At 37.5% G+C, this 17,610-nt stretch overlaps 1 protein-coding gene across 1 annotated transcript in view; it reads left to right on the forward strand.

The window, feature by feature from the left end:
- LOC122796926 (collagen alpha-6(VI) chain-like) overlaps nt 1-17,610 on the forward strand; it is a 1,619,258-nt gene that overhangs the window by 1,501,959 nt on the left and 99,689 nt on the right. Inside the window, exon 39 of the mRNA XM_044065693.1 lies at nt 15,050-15,718. Coding sequence (XP_043921628.1) covers nt 15,050-15,718 — 669 coding nt within the window. The remainder of the gene's footprint in view (nt 1-15,049; nt 15,719-17,610) is intronic.

Here is a 17,610-nt window from a genome sequence, read left to right on the forward strand (position 1 = left end):
AACATCTGCTGCTACTTATGCAATACAGCTCTACTATAATAAAGTTATGCACAATTGTTTGCATATACTTCGAAGTACAATTATGCATATTTGCTTTGCATATGTTCCTCACTACTATATATATATATCTTCTGTTTTACATTTCTTTTGTACATACTCTTATTTTATTTCTTGTGTTTTGCTTGTTGCTCCACAGAGCCCTTGTCATGGCTGAAAAAGATCAGTAGACCATCCCACCCAGCCTGTCAACAAAAATTAAATAAATAAATAGACCCACCTGGAAAAATGCCTGACCCTAGTAACCCTTACTAGAACCAAAGAAAATTATTTAACTTAGCCTTAAAGCACAGGAAATTTCCTTGAAGAATGGAGAACTGCTGTCACGATAACATGTCCACCACTGACCCCAGAAATGACAGAACTATCAGTCTAACTGGTATAATCTGCAAGGTCATTAAGTATGTTATATTGACTTCATAATCTGCGATATCAGAAATGTCATTCACCTAGAGCCTCAGAAGTTTGAATTTGTCAATGGGAGATCATACCTACTCAACTTAATAAACATCTTTCAGAGGGTCATAAAGGCTGTGAATAGTGATTACTCAGTCCAGATGGCCTGTCTAGATCTAATAAAGGCATTTGACACCATCCTATATTTTAGTATTGTAAATAAACTAAGAGAGCTAAATGTAGACTTGTAAATGCTAAGGTTAATAGCAGACTGGCTAAAAGATTGAACTCACTTAATTAAAAGTAGCTGGTGTCACGTCAGGAAGTAAAAATCTAACTAGTAATGTTTCAAAGGGATCAGTGCTGGGACCTCTCCCATTTGCCATTTACTTGTACAACCTCCAGATCTGTGGATTAATGAAGTTTACGCTAGTAAGGTGTTATTGTCAAATCAACCCTTGATAAGGTATAATTACAGTAGAACCTAATCTTTACAAACAATGGAATACTGAAAAGCGGCTGAAATTAAATGCAAAAAATGTGTAGTAAATTTACAATTGATAACAAATTCTCACCTTCAACACTTACTGTAGCAGCAATTAGGTACTGAAAAAGGGCTAAAATTAAATGCAAAAAAGTGTTGTAAATTTGCAATTGGCAAAAAAATGCTCATCTACAACTTATATCATAGCTAGGACCCCACTCCAAACTGATAAGAAAATCAGTGCTCTTGGCACTTAGAGTGATAGTGTCCTCCATTTGCATCAGGAGTCAGAAAATTCTTCTGTGTAGAGCAACTGATAGCTAAAAGCATCTAATCTGGGTCAAAATAAGTTATCATCCCACTGAACTCTTCTTTAAGTAGACCACTTATTACAGTGTTCCCATTGGTATGCACCTGTCCAGACACACTGCACAGCTACAATGGCCTCAGCATTTTCTAACCAAGGAAGTTACTGGCCTTAAAACCTTGATATACCAAGAAAGGTTTGAAATGCTTTCTCTATATTAGATCTCTCTCTGTCTCTTATAGGTTCTTGTGTGGAGATCTCTGTCTTACATTCTGTTCCTTGCAGGACTGAGCCTTCCTTGATCTCTTACTTCTATGCAAAACAAACAGCCCCACTAACACCAACTCTAAGGATTTGAACCTCCACCAGTATATAAACAAAACACACGATAGACAGATGTATTACTGAATGTCCCATTTGTGGAATAAACTACTCCTACATATTAAAGAGAATGACACCTCACATCCTTCAAAACTAACCTTAACAGTTCGATAGGCATTAGCTAATTCATCCTGGCCAGACTTGCTTTGCCATCCTAAAGCAGAAAGTACATCATGAGGATAGACATTAGAAAGGCACAGATGGTCTTAAGACTTACTTGCCTTGTAATCCCTATACTCCATGATCCCATGATCCTATAAGAGATCACCAGCCTAGTCATTTCCCCAAGAAGGTGAGAGTTAGGCACTGAAAATTATGTCATCATAATCCTTTTTTTTTTTTTGCTATCCACCTATGAACTTTCCTTGCTGTAAATTCGGAGGAATACTTGCTTCCTAGGGTGCATTACACAGTGCAATGCAAATGCAAGAAAGAACACTGGGGCAACTGAAGCCATCAGGCTTCAGGTAGACAAGCCACCAGCTACCACTTTTCTCACAACCCCATGCTGGCGCTTCTGGTTCATAGACCACTAGTCAAACCCTGGTTCATTGGGTAAAAAGCCAGAGCTTTATCCTTCCAAACCAGTGAAGCTGGCTAATCAGAAAGCATTGCTGATTGTATTCATTACAGTGTATTTTCTCAAATGTGGCAATTATTAGATAAATGACAGTTGCCTAACAATCAAAGAATACTGGGTACTCTGTCAAAGATAACTCTTGTTATTCTGCTCGCCATTACAGTAAAAATAATACGAACACTACCCATTTTTACCTATGTAAATATTCAAATTGTTTTAGTTCTGTACAATAAGACACAAAATTTAGATTCCCTATGTTAGTATCATTCTTCAAAATATTAGAGTGTTATTAGAGAAAGATGCAAGTCTTACAGAATGTATTCATATCCAAATAATGTAGGACCTTACTGCCGCAATTTTATTTATTTATTTATTTTATTTTACATTTGTTTATCGGGTTAGTCTGACTGGATACATATCCATTTTCAGCAGAGACCCGGGGAGAAAAGCTCTGCATTTAAAAACAATACATAGACTTACATCCAGCTAAATTGTAGTATACAAAATACAGAGAGACTCAAAAATTACGTTCTTATTAAATTCACAAGTACATGATGTGTAAGTACCTAGAAATAAAGATACGTTAAGCAGTAAAGAGGATTAAGATTTTAATCTCTGAGGAGAAGGAAAAAATTTTTTTCACAGGTCGACTCTAGGAATATACGGAGGGCAGTCCAAGAGGAACTAAACATACAGAGAGAAGGGCTTGGTGATTTAGAGGAGATATGTTTGAGGGGATCTTGTGAGGCGTGGGGGGAAGAGACCTTTAGATAATAGCATGTGGGTGGTAAGCGACTATGGGATTAGTCAGGATTGTCACAAGGACATAGCCAGTGTGCCTTAAGGAATGATTTGAGACTAATCTTAAAATGGCTGAGTGAAGTGGTTAGTCTTAGGTTATTAGGAAGGGAATTCCAAAGCTTTCCAATAGAATTGGCGTAGAGAGCATCACCTCCTGAATTATTAGATTTCATAGTTTGTACCAGGACACTATTTGAAGATTGGAGGCAGTTGAGATTGGAGTAGGGGGTCAAGAGTTTGCTCAGTGAGGGTTTTTTTTTCTGGTTCCTTAATTATTTTAAATGCTTCAGTAAGTTGGTTAAGTTTGAGAAGGTTGGGTAATTCTAACCAGTCAAGTTTCTCTAGGTTAAGGCAGTGATGAGTACGGTAAGGTGCTCCAGTGACAAATTTAGCGATGTGGTTATAAGCAACTGAGAGTTTGTTGACCTCATTTTTATTGAGGAAGGATAGCACCGGGGAGGCATACAATAGGGTGGAGAAAAGGTGTGAACGTGCTATGGTAAGTTTAGTATAAGGAGTTAGAAAGTTCTTAATTCTGTACATGGACCCAAGTTTCTTGTTTACTGACTTAATGGTTTGACTAATGTGCATATCAAATTTGAGCTTGTGATCAATAGTAACACCTAATAGTTTGGTGTTGGTGACAGGCTCAATGATAGTGCCGTTGATGGATTGAACGTGAAAGGTCCTATTGTTAGAATGTGGTGGGTATTGCCTTAAGGGGATTGCTGAGGTGGGGAAGATTAGTAGTAGCTTAGTTTTTATGGGATTTAGGATGAGTTTCCATTCAGAGAACCATTTTTCAACAGAAGCAAAACAGTGTTGGGTGACTACTTGGAGATTTTGGAGAGAGACATTAGAACAAATCAGGGTGGAGTCATTGGCATATTGAATGCAGGTGGCTTTGGGGATGACTGAATGGAGATCATTTATGAATACAGAGAAAAGAAGGGGACCAAGTATAGAGCCTTGGGGAACTCCTATGGTGTTAGGTAGCAAGTGAGATAGCTTGCTTTGCCACTGGACTGCTTGTTGTCTACCAGAAAGGTAAGCATTAAACCAGCGTAGGGCTAAGTTATCGAGGTGAAGGATTTCAAGGGTGTGGAGCAATAGTTGGTGATTGACCATGTCAAAGGCTTTTGACAGGTCAAGAAAGAGAGCAGAAGTAATTAATTTGTTGTTACAATTGCTATTTACTGAATCAACAAAGGAAAGGAGGGCAGTGGTTGTACTATGATGGGGGCGAAAACCATGTTGAGTTTTAGACAGAAGATTGTTTAGGGTGAGGTAGTGTAGGAGTTGCTTGTGAGCACACCTTTCCATAATTTTTACTATTGGAGACAATATTGCTATAGGTCTATAGTTCGATATTTCCGTAGAGGTGCCTCCCTTGTGAAGTGGGGTGACGTATGATATTTTCCAAATTGAGGGGATGGTGGCCTCTGTTATAGTTCTATTAATCAAGATTGAGATAGGATAGGCTATAACATCAGATGCTATTTGTAGGTATTCGGCTGGGAGACTATCAGCCGATAGAGTGGATGGTTTGAGTTTCTTTAATAGGGTTCTGATATAGGAGATGGATATCGGTTGAAAATTAAAGGCTGATAGAGATTTGCCAGTGGCACTGGTTAAGGAGGAGGGAGAAGTAGGTAACTGACTGGCTAGTGACTGAATGGTCTCGGTGAAAAAAGAGTTAAACGTATTAGCTATTTCTTCAGGATCTTTACCAATAAGTTTTTCAGGGGTAGGGGTAGTTGATTTCCCAGAGTAAAGGAGGTTATTAAAGCCTGCCCAAAACTTCTTTGGGTTATTTTGGTGTTTATCCTGGAGATGACAGAAGTAATTCTTTTTATCCCGGGTAATATCTGTTTTTGTAGAGTTTCTGAGCTGCTGAAATTTGATGCGATCTAGGGGTGCTTTGGTGGTACGCCACTTTGCCCAGGCCTGGTCTCTGAACTTAATTTTTAATTTGGTTTCTTTGGTTAGCCAAGGTGCAATCCGGACTTTGGCTCTGATGAGTCGGTTAGGTGCATGAGAGTCCAGTATATTTAGGAATGTGTCATTAAAGTATGTCACACTCTCATCTATGGGAAGAGTTTTTAGCATGGACCAGTTACAGGATTTAAGTTCTGCTAGGAATTGTCCTAGGACAAATTTCTTCTTGTTTCTAACTAGTCTGTATATGGGAAGGTTTGAACACGTCGATTTATGTTTTATGATGAAAGTGATAAGGTGGTCACTAAGATCGTTGGGGAGGGTCCCAGTGGTATAGTTAGGTGTGTCTTTATTTGTGAGAATCCAGTCAATAATGCTTTCTTTTTGTTGAGCATTACCTATTCTTGTAGGGGCTTTTATGTTTTGGGAGAAGCCATGTAGGTTAATGGGCAGGGGATTCATCTGGTCAGAGTACTCGGACCAGTCAAGGTTAAAGTCTCCTAATATAATGGTTTCTTGAGGGTAGTTTGAGGTAAGCCAGTTTAGAGTTAGCTCCAAGGTTTCTAAGTTTTTCCCTGGTGGGATATAGACTACAATTAGATTGATACTCTTTTGGTTGTTTAGGCATATTTTTAGGGCAATTAGTTCCATATTAGGGACCTTGGGAGGTTGTATTGGATTCATAATGATATTCAATGTATTTCTAAACATTACAGCTATTCCACCACCCTTTTTTTTTATCCGATCAACCCTAAGTATATTGTACCCAGGTGGAAGCAATACGTCAGCCAAATTAACTTCATTTGGTTTTCCTGTTCCTCCTTGTTGCACAGTATGTAAACAGAAACAACTGGATACCAAAGATATATTTATTGACTGCCACAATGGAAATAATATGTAGTTTAGAAGTTCTAAAGATTATAAATAACCAACTTTCTTAAACTTTAGCCATTCTGCTTGTTATTTCAAAGAATATATCAGAAAGTAATTTATCTTGAGATTTTTGTTACTGTATTTACTTTTAAATTCTCCATTACTAAAATCTGGTGGAGCAGATAGGTTATTTGTAGGAAGAAATGGAAAACTTTTTCACAGCATTTTGAAAAGGCTAAAAAATGTTCAAAATGTATGAAAAAATATCCTCCGCTATGACATACTATATATTTGATTCATCAGTTTTGTATGGAGTAATCATTTTATTTACAGTTTATCAGTGAGATGTGGAATCATAATGTGATTTACAGTCTTTGCTATATTTGAAAGTATATATTATGCCTAATGAATGTATTAAGTTTGCTGTTATTTTATTATGGAGTTTGAGTTATTTGTATTGTTGAAAAAATTAATAAAAGTATATTTTTGTATGCTGTTTATCCCTGCTGCTCTCCAACCATCAGCATTTCTCCTAAGTCAGTAAGCCATTTTTTCTGCTTAAAGTAAGATCTGATCTTGGGGAGACCATCATCTATTTGGCAATCAGAGTTATTCTGAATAATGGTCTTGGTCCTACCCCTAGCAGGTGAAGAACATGTTAATTTATGCTATGCCTTCCGGCTCCACTATACTTTCTTGAGGTTGAATTGTTTGAGTGTCAGTAGCACAAAGAAAGCATGGCAAAAGACATAACATTGAACAGTTTTCCATAAGAAATCATTGCTGGTGCTGTTTTAACTGTGTGCAGGCAATTATTCACTTTTATTGGGAGATTTCTCCCTCATTTGAGTTGGTTCAGTGCTGGAATTGGTATATATAAGTTTGAGGGATGGGGAGGATTGCATCCCTGCAAAAAAAAAACAAAGTTATTTTTTTTCATCCTTCTATATTTCTGGCTTTTTTCAACCTTTCAGCTCATATGTTTTCAGGAAGTCAGCATTTAAAAGTAGAACAATGCCTTCCCCCTCTGTGGCATTGCAAGCACATGTGCAAGCAACACACACACACACACACACACACACACACACACACACACACACACACACACACGCACACGCACACGCACACATACACACACACACACACACACACACACACACACACACACACACACACACACACACACACGCACACACGCACACCAGCTCACACAATCCTACACACTGTGATTAAGCAATCTGCAATATTACTATTAAATCTATAAGAAAAACAATACTGTTTGATCAAAAATCCTTTCCTTATTATCAGTGTAATAACTGGCAAACTGTACTGGAGAATAACATTAGATCAGTTGTGACTAACTCAGTTTTTAGACCAGTTATGATTAGATAAAGTGATAATTAGATCACATATCTACATATACAGCTTACTGACAAGTTGTTGAATGGCAACTTGTCAAATCTGGAAAACCACTAACACAGCTGATCAGAAATGAGTTGATCGAAATTGTCAGCAGATGTTTTGTGCAAGATCACAGTAGAATGGGGATCAGGGAATTTAGCCTTTCCTCACTGTAGTGAGATCTGAGACATGGTATGTATAATTAGCAGGGGCTGTGGGGAGTGCAGGGGCCCACCTACAAAAAACAAGGTTTGTTCTTTTCTTTTGCTTGATTTTGTTTTTCGATTGGATGCTGATCAATAAGTTGTGCTCGATCCATTGCTGTTCAATGTATGTCTTTTTCAATGATTTGTTAGGCATCCATACAGTAGTCTTATCAAATTTGCCAAGCCAAATCTGAGATAAAGATAGTCTCAAAGGCAAAAGACAACCATAAAACCTTCTTCAGCTATTTACAGAACTTCAAAGCTAACACACAACTTTGTGCTAAACTACTTGTAAGTCAAATCACCTATAAAGAGCCAGAGGATATAGAAAACCTACTAGCAGACAAATTTAACTCCAGTTTCACCCCACTGTCTCCTTAAAACTCTATAAACATACCCTCACCCATAACTCCCCAGCAAAAAAAAAAAAAATACTGTATCTATGAGCCTTGATAATATCCCAAATTGCCTTCTGAACACCATGAAACTTGACCTATCTGGCAATCTATGATCATTGTTCACCCTTGGCCTCCAAACTGGATTCATACATAGGTATTGGAGGAATGTAACAGTTAATGGGCCATATCCTGACCTGTGTTGTTACAGACCTATAAGTTTGAATAGTCTCATATGAAAGGTCATCGAAAGAATTATTACAGATATAAAAAAAGACATATAAAATCTTGAGACACTGGATCCAGTATAGTTTGGATTTGTCAAGGGCAGATCATCCTTGCTCAGTCTGGTTGACTTCTTTGAGAAAGTCATCAACGTCAGAAAGTCACCAAAGCTAAGGATGAGTTCATAATGGTACATTCTGCCTGTCTTAACCTGGCCAAGGCATTCAACACTATTCATCATTCAGGTATTGTCAAAAAAGTCACAAAACTAGGAGTAAACCCCTGTGTCACCCCTTGGATAGCAAACTGGCTCACAGACAGGACACAGAAAGTCAGGATAAGTGACTCTACCACCAAAAACAAGCCAGTCACCAGGAGAGTCCCTCAGGTCTTCATATTGGGACCATTACTTTTTCTCATCTACGTTGAGGAAGTCAAAGGAAGCATTAAAAGCCTCTGGTTGACAATGTTTGTGGCTCTCTGTAAGCTCAGCACCATTACAGATTCTCACAAAGACACTAATATCCTGCAGGACTTATTGTTGTAAACTAATAATTAGTGCCAGAGACATGGTCTAAAACTGAATGCCAAAAATAGATAATAGTAGTAAATTTTGGAAAGTCAGCTTCCCCTGGGGTTTACTACCATGTGTCCACTGTTGTAAAGAAATCATTCTATAGTGTGCAACCCATTCTAGGGTATGACATCCAGATCAAAAGGTATCCTTATCCTGCTGTAATCAGCCCTCATTAGACTAAACATAGAGTGCAATGTTACCTCACCAGGCATATGATACCACTGGAAAACCCAGATATGTTCCTTAAAAAAAGAATACAAGCTGTAAACCATATGAAATACACAGACCACCGCAAAACCTTATCTTTATATTCAGTCTCCTACAGACTACTGAGAGGTCATCTGTGCCTGGCTTTTAAGGCATCGTCTGATCATGTGCTGAGTCTTACAGAATTAGAAACAGCTGATCCAATGACCTAAACATCCCATGTAACAAAAACAGAACATGTTGGAGGAACAGATGTGTCTTAGAGACTATCCCTGATTTGCAACAAGCTTCATATCTTTGTAAAGCAAAATGTGTTCCTTACCCTGTTCAGATGTAGCCTGGACCACTGGATGGGAAATCGAAAATTTACGACTGGACTCACACCTAGCCCCCTATAAGAGAAAGGTAGCTTGTAAATGTTCCGCCATCAATACACAGCTATCAGTCCCTAGGTAATGTATCCTGTCATTTACATATGGGAATACATGGCTAGACTTAAAAGGGCCTGTTTGGACTATTAGCCTAATAATAACCCAAGAATATATATATATATATATATTTTTTTTTTCCAGTACTGTAGTAATACCAACAGAATGCAGTATACCATTTAACAGCTGCAGCTGCACACCGATTGACACTTATGCTGAACAATATCTATACTCAACAGTTATGGCCACTAAACTGACTGTGTATATATCACATGTCTGATTGTGGTTAAAATGCAACAGTAAAGTATTCAAATTTGTCATATATGAATGCACACTAGTCCTCCAAAGACAGAATAATGACTTTTTAACTTTACCAACTCAGCAGGCTTAGTCCCTTTTATCGACAGACATCTCCCAAACCCAGCAATTATAGTTACATTGTTGAGTGCATCCTTCTCAGATGTCTGTGTCAAACAATTATTAATAATGACCAAAATCAAATTTCAAATTGGTTTCACATACACATAATCAACATACAAGCATGCACACACACTAGCCCTGCAAAAACAGATTAACGACTGTTTAAAAATGACCAGATAAGTGCATAAAAAAGGCCTTTGTGGTTGTTAGCCTAGTAAACACCTATGAACCTATAAGGTAGTTTTATCTAACAGAACTGCCTCCACCACCAGCAGTTACAACTACTTTGTTAATGATGCACAACCCTTACTGCTATGATGAAATAATTTGCATCTATTTTATTGGTAGCTTTGTCGGACTATGAGATCCATTTAGATGTAACACAGTTTAAATGGATGTGTACTTACGAAAGCATAAGAAATATTAATAACCTGATTAACTTATGCTAAGTTAATCTGCACAATCTCTGCAGGAATAAAAGTCATCTGAATAATTGCACATTAACAAGAACTATCAGTAATGCAGATGTTGCTGCCGGTGAACAACTTTGCATTTCAGTGCTTCACCTGCAAATGCAGTGCCTGTTAACTTTAAAGAATAAATTACCCATGTTGCATTTAAAAAATGGTGTGCTGGTGATATTCCCATAACATTTCCTGAAGCAGATCAAATATGCAATAGGGGCAAACAGCGACAACGGATTCATAGTTACTAGGCATGCAGTCCAGGAGACCATTAAGGAGCTTAGCTCAAATTCCTAAATTGCTCCAATGCACTGTCTGGTTAAGTGATTTGTTCAATATTATACGGTAGGTAAATGAAGGTAAAAGGATTCAACCTTACATCCTTGCCACAGGAAGTGGCCCACAAACAAGTAGGAGTGTTAGTCCTCTGCATTAACTGCCTAAGTAACAGTTTTAAACCAAATGCAGAAATCCTTTACAATCCAAACTTGTACAGAAGACTTTATCACAGTAATATGTGAAAATAACTACATATACTGGTTACTGAAGATCAGACTTTTCTGATCATCACACCAAATGAAGCTGACTATATGACCAAACAAACATCAACCCCTTTGCAGTTGCTAGAGGCTGTAAGAACGTACTGCAAAAATATGTTACTAAGTGCAACATGATTAGACTATATTACTCAATGCAGGCCTATTAATGAATCAATTAATTCTTTAGTGCAATGAATAAATCAAAACAATTACAAGCAATACAAATGCAGCAGCAGCTTTTGTTCAAAAGCCCACAAGTCATAAAACTCAGAAATATTACATTTAATGTACTGTTTTTTTTTTTTTTGTTTTTTTGTTTTTTTGTTTTTTTTTGAATGAGGTGTTTTACATGCTTGTAGGACACCTACATTTCATTTTTGATATCTTCCTATATCTTCTCTATCATTAAGAATAGGTATCCATTCTGAAATCACTCATTACAGGTCTGACCCACTTGAATGAGTAATAATTCTGTATTCTTGCAGAATACACCTCCAGAGTCAATAGAGCCACATCATGGACAAAAGGAGGCTCTATGCAGGGTAATGAATCAGGCCCCCACCAGCATATTAATATTTGGCTTTCTCTCCACCATTACCATAAACACACTTCAACCCTGTCAATGTACATACTATTGTCTTGCTTTTGCAGTTATCACATAGACTAGGATTTCATTTAAAACTCTTATTTCAAGTTTTACAGAAATGAAAACACTGACAACAATTTTCTAAACAAAGCAAAAAATTCACATTGAAACGGTACTTGTGTGCCTGCAAAAAAAATAAATTAAAATGTATTCATTATTAACATTATACTAATAGACTTCATGCTGTCCAATTCATTTGCAGCTAAATAATAAACACCATGTCAACATTAAGGAAACCAAGGCTCACATCCAAAGAACACAGCTCATGCAGCGATGCTCCTGGTTACTATAATTACTGTAGCTCAGAGGTAATTGTTCTAAGGTTCGCAGTCGAGGGGACCATTGAGGAGCTTAGGCCAAATTGCCAGCTGTCCCAAAGCAATATCTGATTAAATAACTTATTCAAGGAGATGAAATAAATATGAGGCAAAATCAGAGATGTTCTGCAATGTGAAGACAAATAAAAGGAGACTATTTAAATGATTTAAACGGTATCAAATCAGACTTTGCATCAACATATATACTGTGAAACTCAAAAACTGTAAAACTGTAATGAGTGACATTAATTGTAATCCTCAGTGATTTACCAAAGGAAAATGTTAAAAGGTGGTTGGTGTAGAGGATTAAGGTTTTTGGTGCTTGTAGTTAAGGTGCAGGGTTTGAGTCTGAACAAGTCACCTAACTAAGCTGACCTCTTCAACTGGGGCATTTTACACTCACACTTAACACACACTGCAAGTGAAATTTACTACCTGTTGTAATGCTGCAAATAAAATGATCTGCTTGTTGTACTTGCCTCTATTCCTATGCACATCTGCTGCTACAAAATTTAATCCATTCCTGTTGCTGCACAATATGCTTATTTGTTGTCTGCTGTGAAATTAAATTTCACACGAGAACAGGTGCATGATCTCTGTGCATGCATGCACGTCTGTTTGCTTGTCTCACTAGCTGAGTGGCTGTGAAATTAAATCTATCCCTGTTGCTGCACAATGTGCTCATCTGTTGCCTGCTGTGAAATTAAAGCTCATGCCGGAACAGGTGCAAAATCACAGTGTGTGCATGTCTGCTCACTTGTTGCTTGTCTCACTGGCTGAGGCTGAAAGCCACAAAGCAATGTGGTATTGTTGAAAGCACCCATGCCAATGTCCCCTTAAAGTAGCACAGCACAGTATTGACACCGAGGCAAAAAGGACTTTTTTAAATGTTGACTAAATCAGGAAAACCTTGAGGAGAGCAGGGAAAATGTACTATTTTTTCAATTAATGTTGTGTCTGAGCACCCCCCAAGCCAGTACAGGGCCTTAGGCAGCTGCCTAGGTTGTCTGGTGCTAGATGTGGCTCTCTCTTAGATTATTCAGTCTCACCAGGCCTCTGTTCATTTATTCTATACTTTCCTGTTAATAAACTCTGTAGTATAACCATATACTATTAGCAAACATTGCTTTCAATACTTCTTCAATATCACTTATAAAGACTTTGAAAAGCACTTGCCTCAGTGTTTACTCCTATTCCTCCCTGCCTTCTACAATCCTTTCATAAAAAGCAAATTCAATGTCTGATCACTCTATGAGTCCAGTTATATAGCCAATGTTGTTCCTATGCTACAGGCCTAGGGCCTTCTCCAAGACTTCCTAAGTCACTTACCTTTTATCCAAGAAACATATTAGATCTGCCTCTTACAACCTGCCTGTCATTACCTTATTCACAACAAGCAGATATAGAGTTACACACTTAGCTACCTGCATACATCTCAGAATCCTGACACTTTTCTGAAAAATCAAGTAAAACTGTACAAGCTAAACTAATCATAATACTTTGTAAACAGTAAATGCTGTTTAGAAGAGCAACCAACCATTGTAATGCAAAACCTTTTTTACAACAGACTTACTGCATTCAAATTTATATTTTAATCAGGATTAAATAAAACTTTAACTACAACCCAAACATGTCAGGTTCTATTTGCAGTCCAGGCACTGGAGGGTCAACTAAAGTAGGAGTGAGTGGCTACCATCAGACAAGGTCACCTATCATGCAATGGGGGTGGTGACTTTGTCTGCAGCAATTCTGACTTCTGTGGTGAAATGAAGTAGAGCATGTAGCATAGGAGATAGGTACTGCACTCTACAAATCTGTAGTAGCTTTCTAGAGAATGTGCATGTGTGTGTGTGTGTGTGTGTGTGTGTGTGTGTGTGTGTGTGTGTGTGTGTGTGTGTGTGTGTGTATACATGTGTGTACATATGTATATATGTATGTGTGTGTGTGTGTGTGTGTGTGTGTGTGTGTGTGTGTGTGTGTGTGTGTGTGTGTGTCTGTGTGTGTCTCTAGTAAAGTGATGGTGAACCTATGACATACATGCCACAATGTTTTGGGTGATACACCAGTGTTCAACAACACCCGAGTCACCAAAGAAACTGCTTTTGCATTCATTGCTGTGAATTTAATTATTTTGTACCAGGAGCCAGTTTAACAGCACCACTGCAGAGGTAAGGAAGTTATTAACCTCAAAGACTGTTTTGGTATACTGTCACAATACAATCTGCAATGGGCAGTGCTGACAGTGTTTTGTCTTCATGGTTACACTTCTACAAAGTGCAAGCAGTCTACATATCTAAGTGTGTGCTGTTTTACATTCCTCTCAATTGTCCCTCTTAATTCCTCCCAAAACTGGTGATTTTTTACACTTAATAATGACAATAATTAGATTTATAGACTTATTTTACTTCAGAAAATGTATATTAACTCAAGTTCATTTTTTTCTGTGTCTCAAATTAATAGTACTAGTAGGTTAAAACTGTCCATGTCTCTTATTTCTAGATTTGTCCCTGATTCTGTTAAGATTTACCCCTGATGTATTGAGAGCTATGCTGCTTTATTTTTATTTATTTATTTATTATTTTATTTTTTTTGGGGGGGGGTGACACAACAGCAGAGTCAAGTTAGGCATTTTCTGAATTTTTGACATGCCAAGCCCAAAACGTTCGCCAGCACTACCCTGTTATAAATCAAATGCTCTTCAGCTGCTAGAGGTAGGACCTAGGCCACCACTTATAACCCTAAGGGCCACCTACATGATGATTTCCCATTATCGGCACTAACTCTAAGGAGAAAAATTGCCAATGAGCTTGGGAAATTCAAATGGTTGGTAGCAGATTGATAAAAAGTATACAAAAATATGCTTTTATTATATTTTTTGGTAATGCAAATATACAACCCTATAATAATAATAACAGTAAAATGAATGCATTCATAATACATAAGAAATATGTTTTAAATAGAGGAAATATTATGAATAAAATTAAATAATGAATCCATATATTATTAATAAACAAAGGCTGGGCACATGCAAATATGTGAATTCAAAGAGATGGAGGGATTTTCATAACTCCGTCTTAGGAAGTACGGGAGTAGCTAAAAGAAACACTCACCAGAGCTGCATCTTGATGGTAGTGATCCCAGAAACCCCTACTCCTATCCATGTATGAGAAAAAAAGGAAGAATATTTCAGGCAAGGATGGTCACAGAAAGACCTTGGAAGATGAATAATTGAGAAAAGATTTTGCTTTTGTCTTTAAGGAAATTTGATTGCTTAATTTTTTTTTTTGTATTCACTTCATATAGTTTTCTTAGATGTATATCCAATAATATCTACAAACAGAATCAGAAACTTTGACTTTAGTGAAAAAAATAACTGCAGTGTTTGTCTGCTTCCTTTCTTCCTTCAGATCCTTGTGTTGGTGACATGCAGTGTGAAACTGCTCCTGGGCCTTTTGATGTTGACATGGATTTGGCATTTGTGCTCGATAGTTCCCAAAATATACACAGACGCCAGCTAAAAACTGCAACAGATTTCATAGGCAAAATTATTGATCAACTGCCCATCTCATCTGCACCTCAAACATCAAGGCGAGGGGCCAGGATTGCACTGGTACAGCACAGCCCTCTGTGGTACGCCCCTGGAAGAGGCCAAGCAGCCGTGAAACTAGAGTTTGATTTCCTTACTTACAGGAATGGCAACTTGATGAAAAAACATCTTCAAACCAAAGTGAATCATTTACAGGGTGCATCAGCAATCGGTCACGCAATTGAGTGGACAGTCACTAATATTTTCAACAAGGTTCAAAACCCAAAGACATTGAAGGTTATTTTTACTATTCTTGGTGGCAAGACAAGTTCTTGGGATAAAGAAAAACTAAGAGAAATGTCTCTGCAATATCGCTGTTTGGGATATTCCATATTCACTTTAGCTATTGGAAAAGATTTCAGTAATTCTGAGCTCTATGAGCTCTCAAGCACACCACGAGAACAGCATTTTATCCATTTGGGTGCAGTTCTGGAACCTGAAATGCAGTTTGCAGAGAGATTTGTGCTGGCATTTTTTAATCTCCTTAAAAGTAAGTGGGACAATTATTTTATATTTTTTAAATTTGCCTGTCATCAGTAAAAGGATATATTTATTTCTGCTTACACAACCTGATATTATTAATACAGAATGACAATTACTATGATATGAAAAAGAAAAATGGAATTACATGAGTAACAGCAGTAACAGTTTCTATACCACTTAGTTACATTTATAGTAAATACTATAAAATATTAGAAAGATGAGTAAATCAAGACTAGCAGTTAATAAAATAATGTAATATGCAATATTTCATGGTTAGGGTTTGGCTGCTGCAATTAAATACAGCTTTTACAATAAGTCTCATGCAATGATTTAGCTGACTGGTAGAGTGTTCAGAAAAGCACTGCAACTGAATATTGTGTTTATTATACCTATGTTTTTTTTAACATTTTTGTAAAACATGCACAGGAAACAAAAATACAGCAGTGTATGTCCATAAGGTTGGGTATCAACTGCATAAGAAAATAGGAGCAAGACTGTTGTTCAACAAAATTGTAGTTGTCACTCTGAAATTTGAACACATGTATGCAGTTGTCTCCAACTATAAAACAAGTCTGACATTGTTGTGTCTCAGAGAATCCCCCTACCCCAATTTACATCACAGTAGTCTTAGTATTAGTATACAAGTAGGGCAGCAAAGTGCTGCAATGGATAGTGCTGCTACATCACAGCAAGAGATTTGCAAGTTTGGCTCTGGTGCCTTCTGAGTAGAGTCTCCATGTCCTTCTTGTATTTGCATGGGTTTTACACTTTCCTTCCACACTCCAAAGATATGCAGTTGATGGTTCAGGGACTTTAAATTGTTCATAGGTGTGTGTATATGTCATATACTACTTCCATCCCCCTCTTACCTTGTAACTCCACACATAGCCGGCCTTAGGCATAGGCCAACTAGGCGGTTGCCTAGGGTGCCACTCTGGTAGGGGCGCTTTTCCAGTATTTATTTGGTGTAGGTAGACCAAGATGGGGGCACCAGGTAGTGTGGTGGGGGGTGCTGTGGAGCCCCTTCGCCTAGGGCACCAGTTGACCTAAGGCCATTCCTGACTCCACAGAGCAATGTCTGTGTACAAGGTCACAGTAGGTGTTGGCTATAACATGTTAGTGAGAGGGAGAAAGAGAAACAGAGCAGAGGCACAGGGGTCACAGTTTCCTGTATCAGTGATACAGTGTGGCTTCACCTCTCCCCCTCAAAACAAAAATATTTTAGTTGTTTAGTAAGTCCTGCAGTTGCATGTTTGCTTGTCTTGTGAGTGATTTAAAGCTTACTGTTTGCACTTTTTAATGTTAAACCTGCTGCAAACTTTGGTCATGTTGCTATTCAACATGCAAATCAAATAATAAAACTACTGTGTAGTGCTACTTAAAAAACACATAACCTTAAAATTTATAAGACAAATGGTAGACATGGGGCAGTTCAGTGACCATACTTGATGTAACTGAGCTTTACTGCCCACAACTGAACAAAAATTGTAAATTCTACTTCCTGAAGAAAAACACACACACACATATATATATATATATATATATATATATATATATATATATATATATATATATATATATATATATACATATACATATATATATATATATGTGTGTGTGTGTGTGTGTGTGTGTATGTGCATGTGTGTGTGTGTGTGTGTGTGTGTGTGTGTGTGTGTGTGTGTGTGTGTGTGTGTGTGTGTGTGTGTGTGTATTTTTTATTTATTTATTTATTTTATTTTATTTTATTTTACATTTGTTGACCGAGAATGTCTGGCTGAGTCGAAGCCCTTTTTCAGCAGTGGCCCGGGGAGAAAAGCGTCAAATCATTACAAACAATTTAAGCTAAGATTATACAAACAATTTAAGATGTCCATGGTGATTTAAGAACACATGCCA

This window comes from Protopterus annectens, chromosome 3.part0 (genome assembly GCF_019279795.1).
Source record: "Protopterus annectens isolate FY-2018-M chromosome 3.part0, PAN1.0, whole genome shotgun sequence".
Lineage (NCBI taxonomy): Eukaryota > Metazoa > Chordata > Ceratodontiformes > Protopteridae > Protopterus > Protopterus annectens.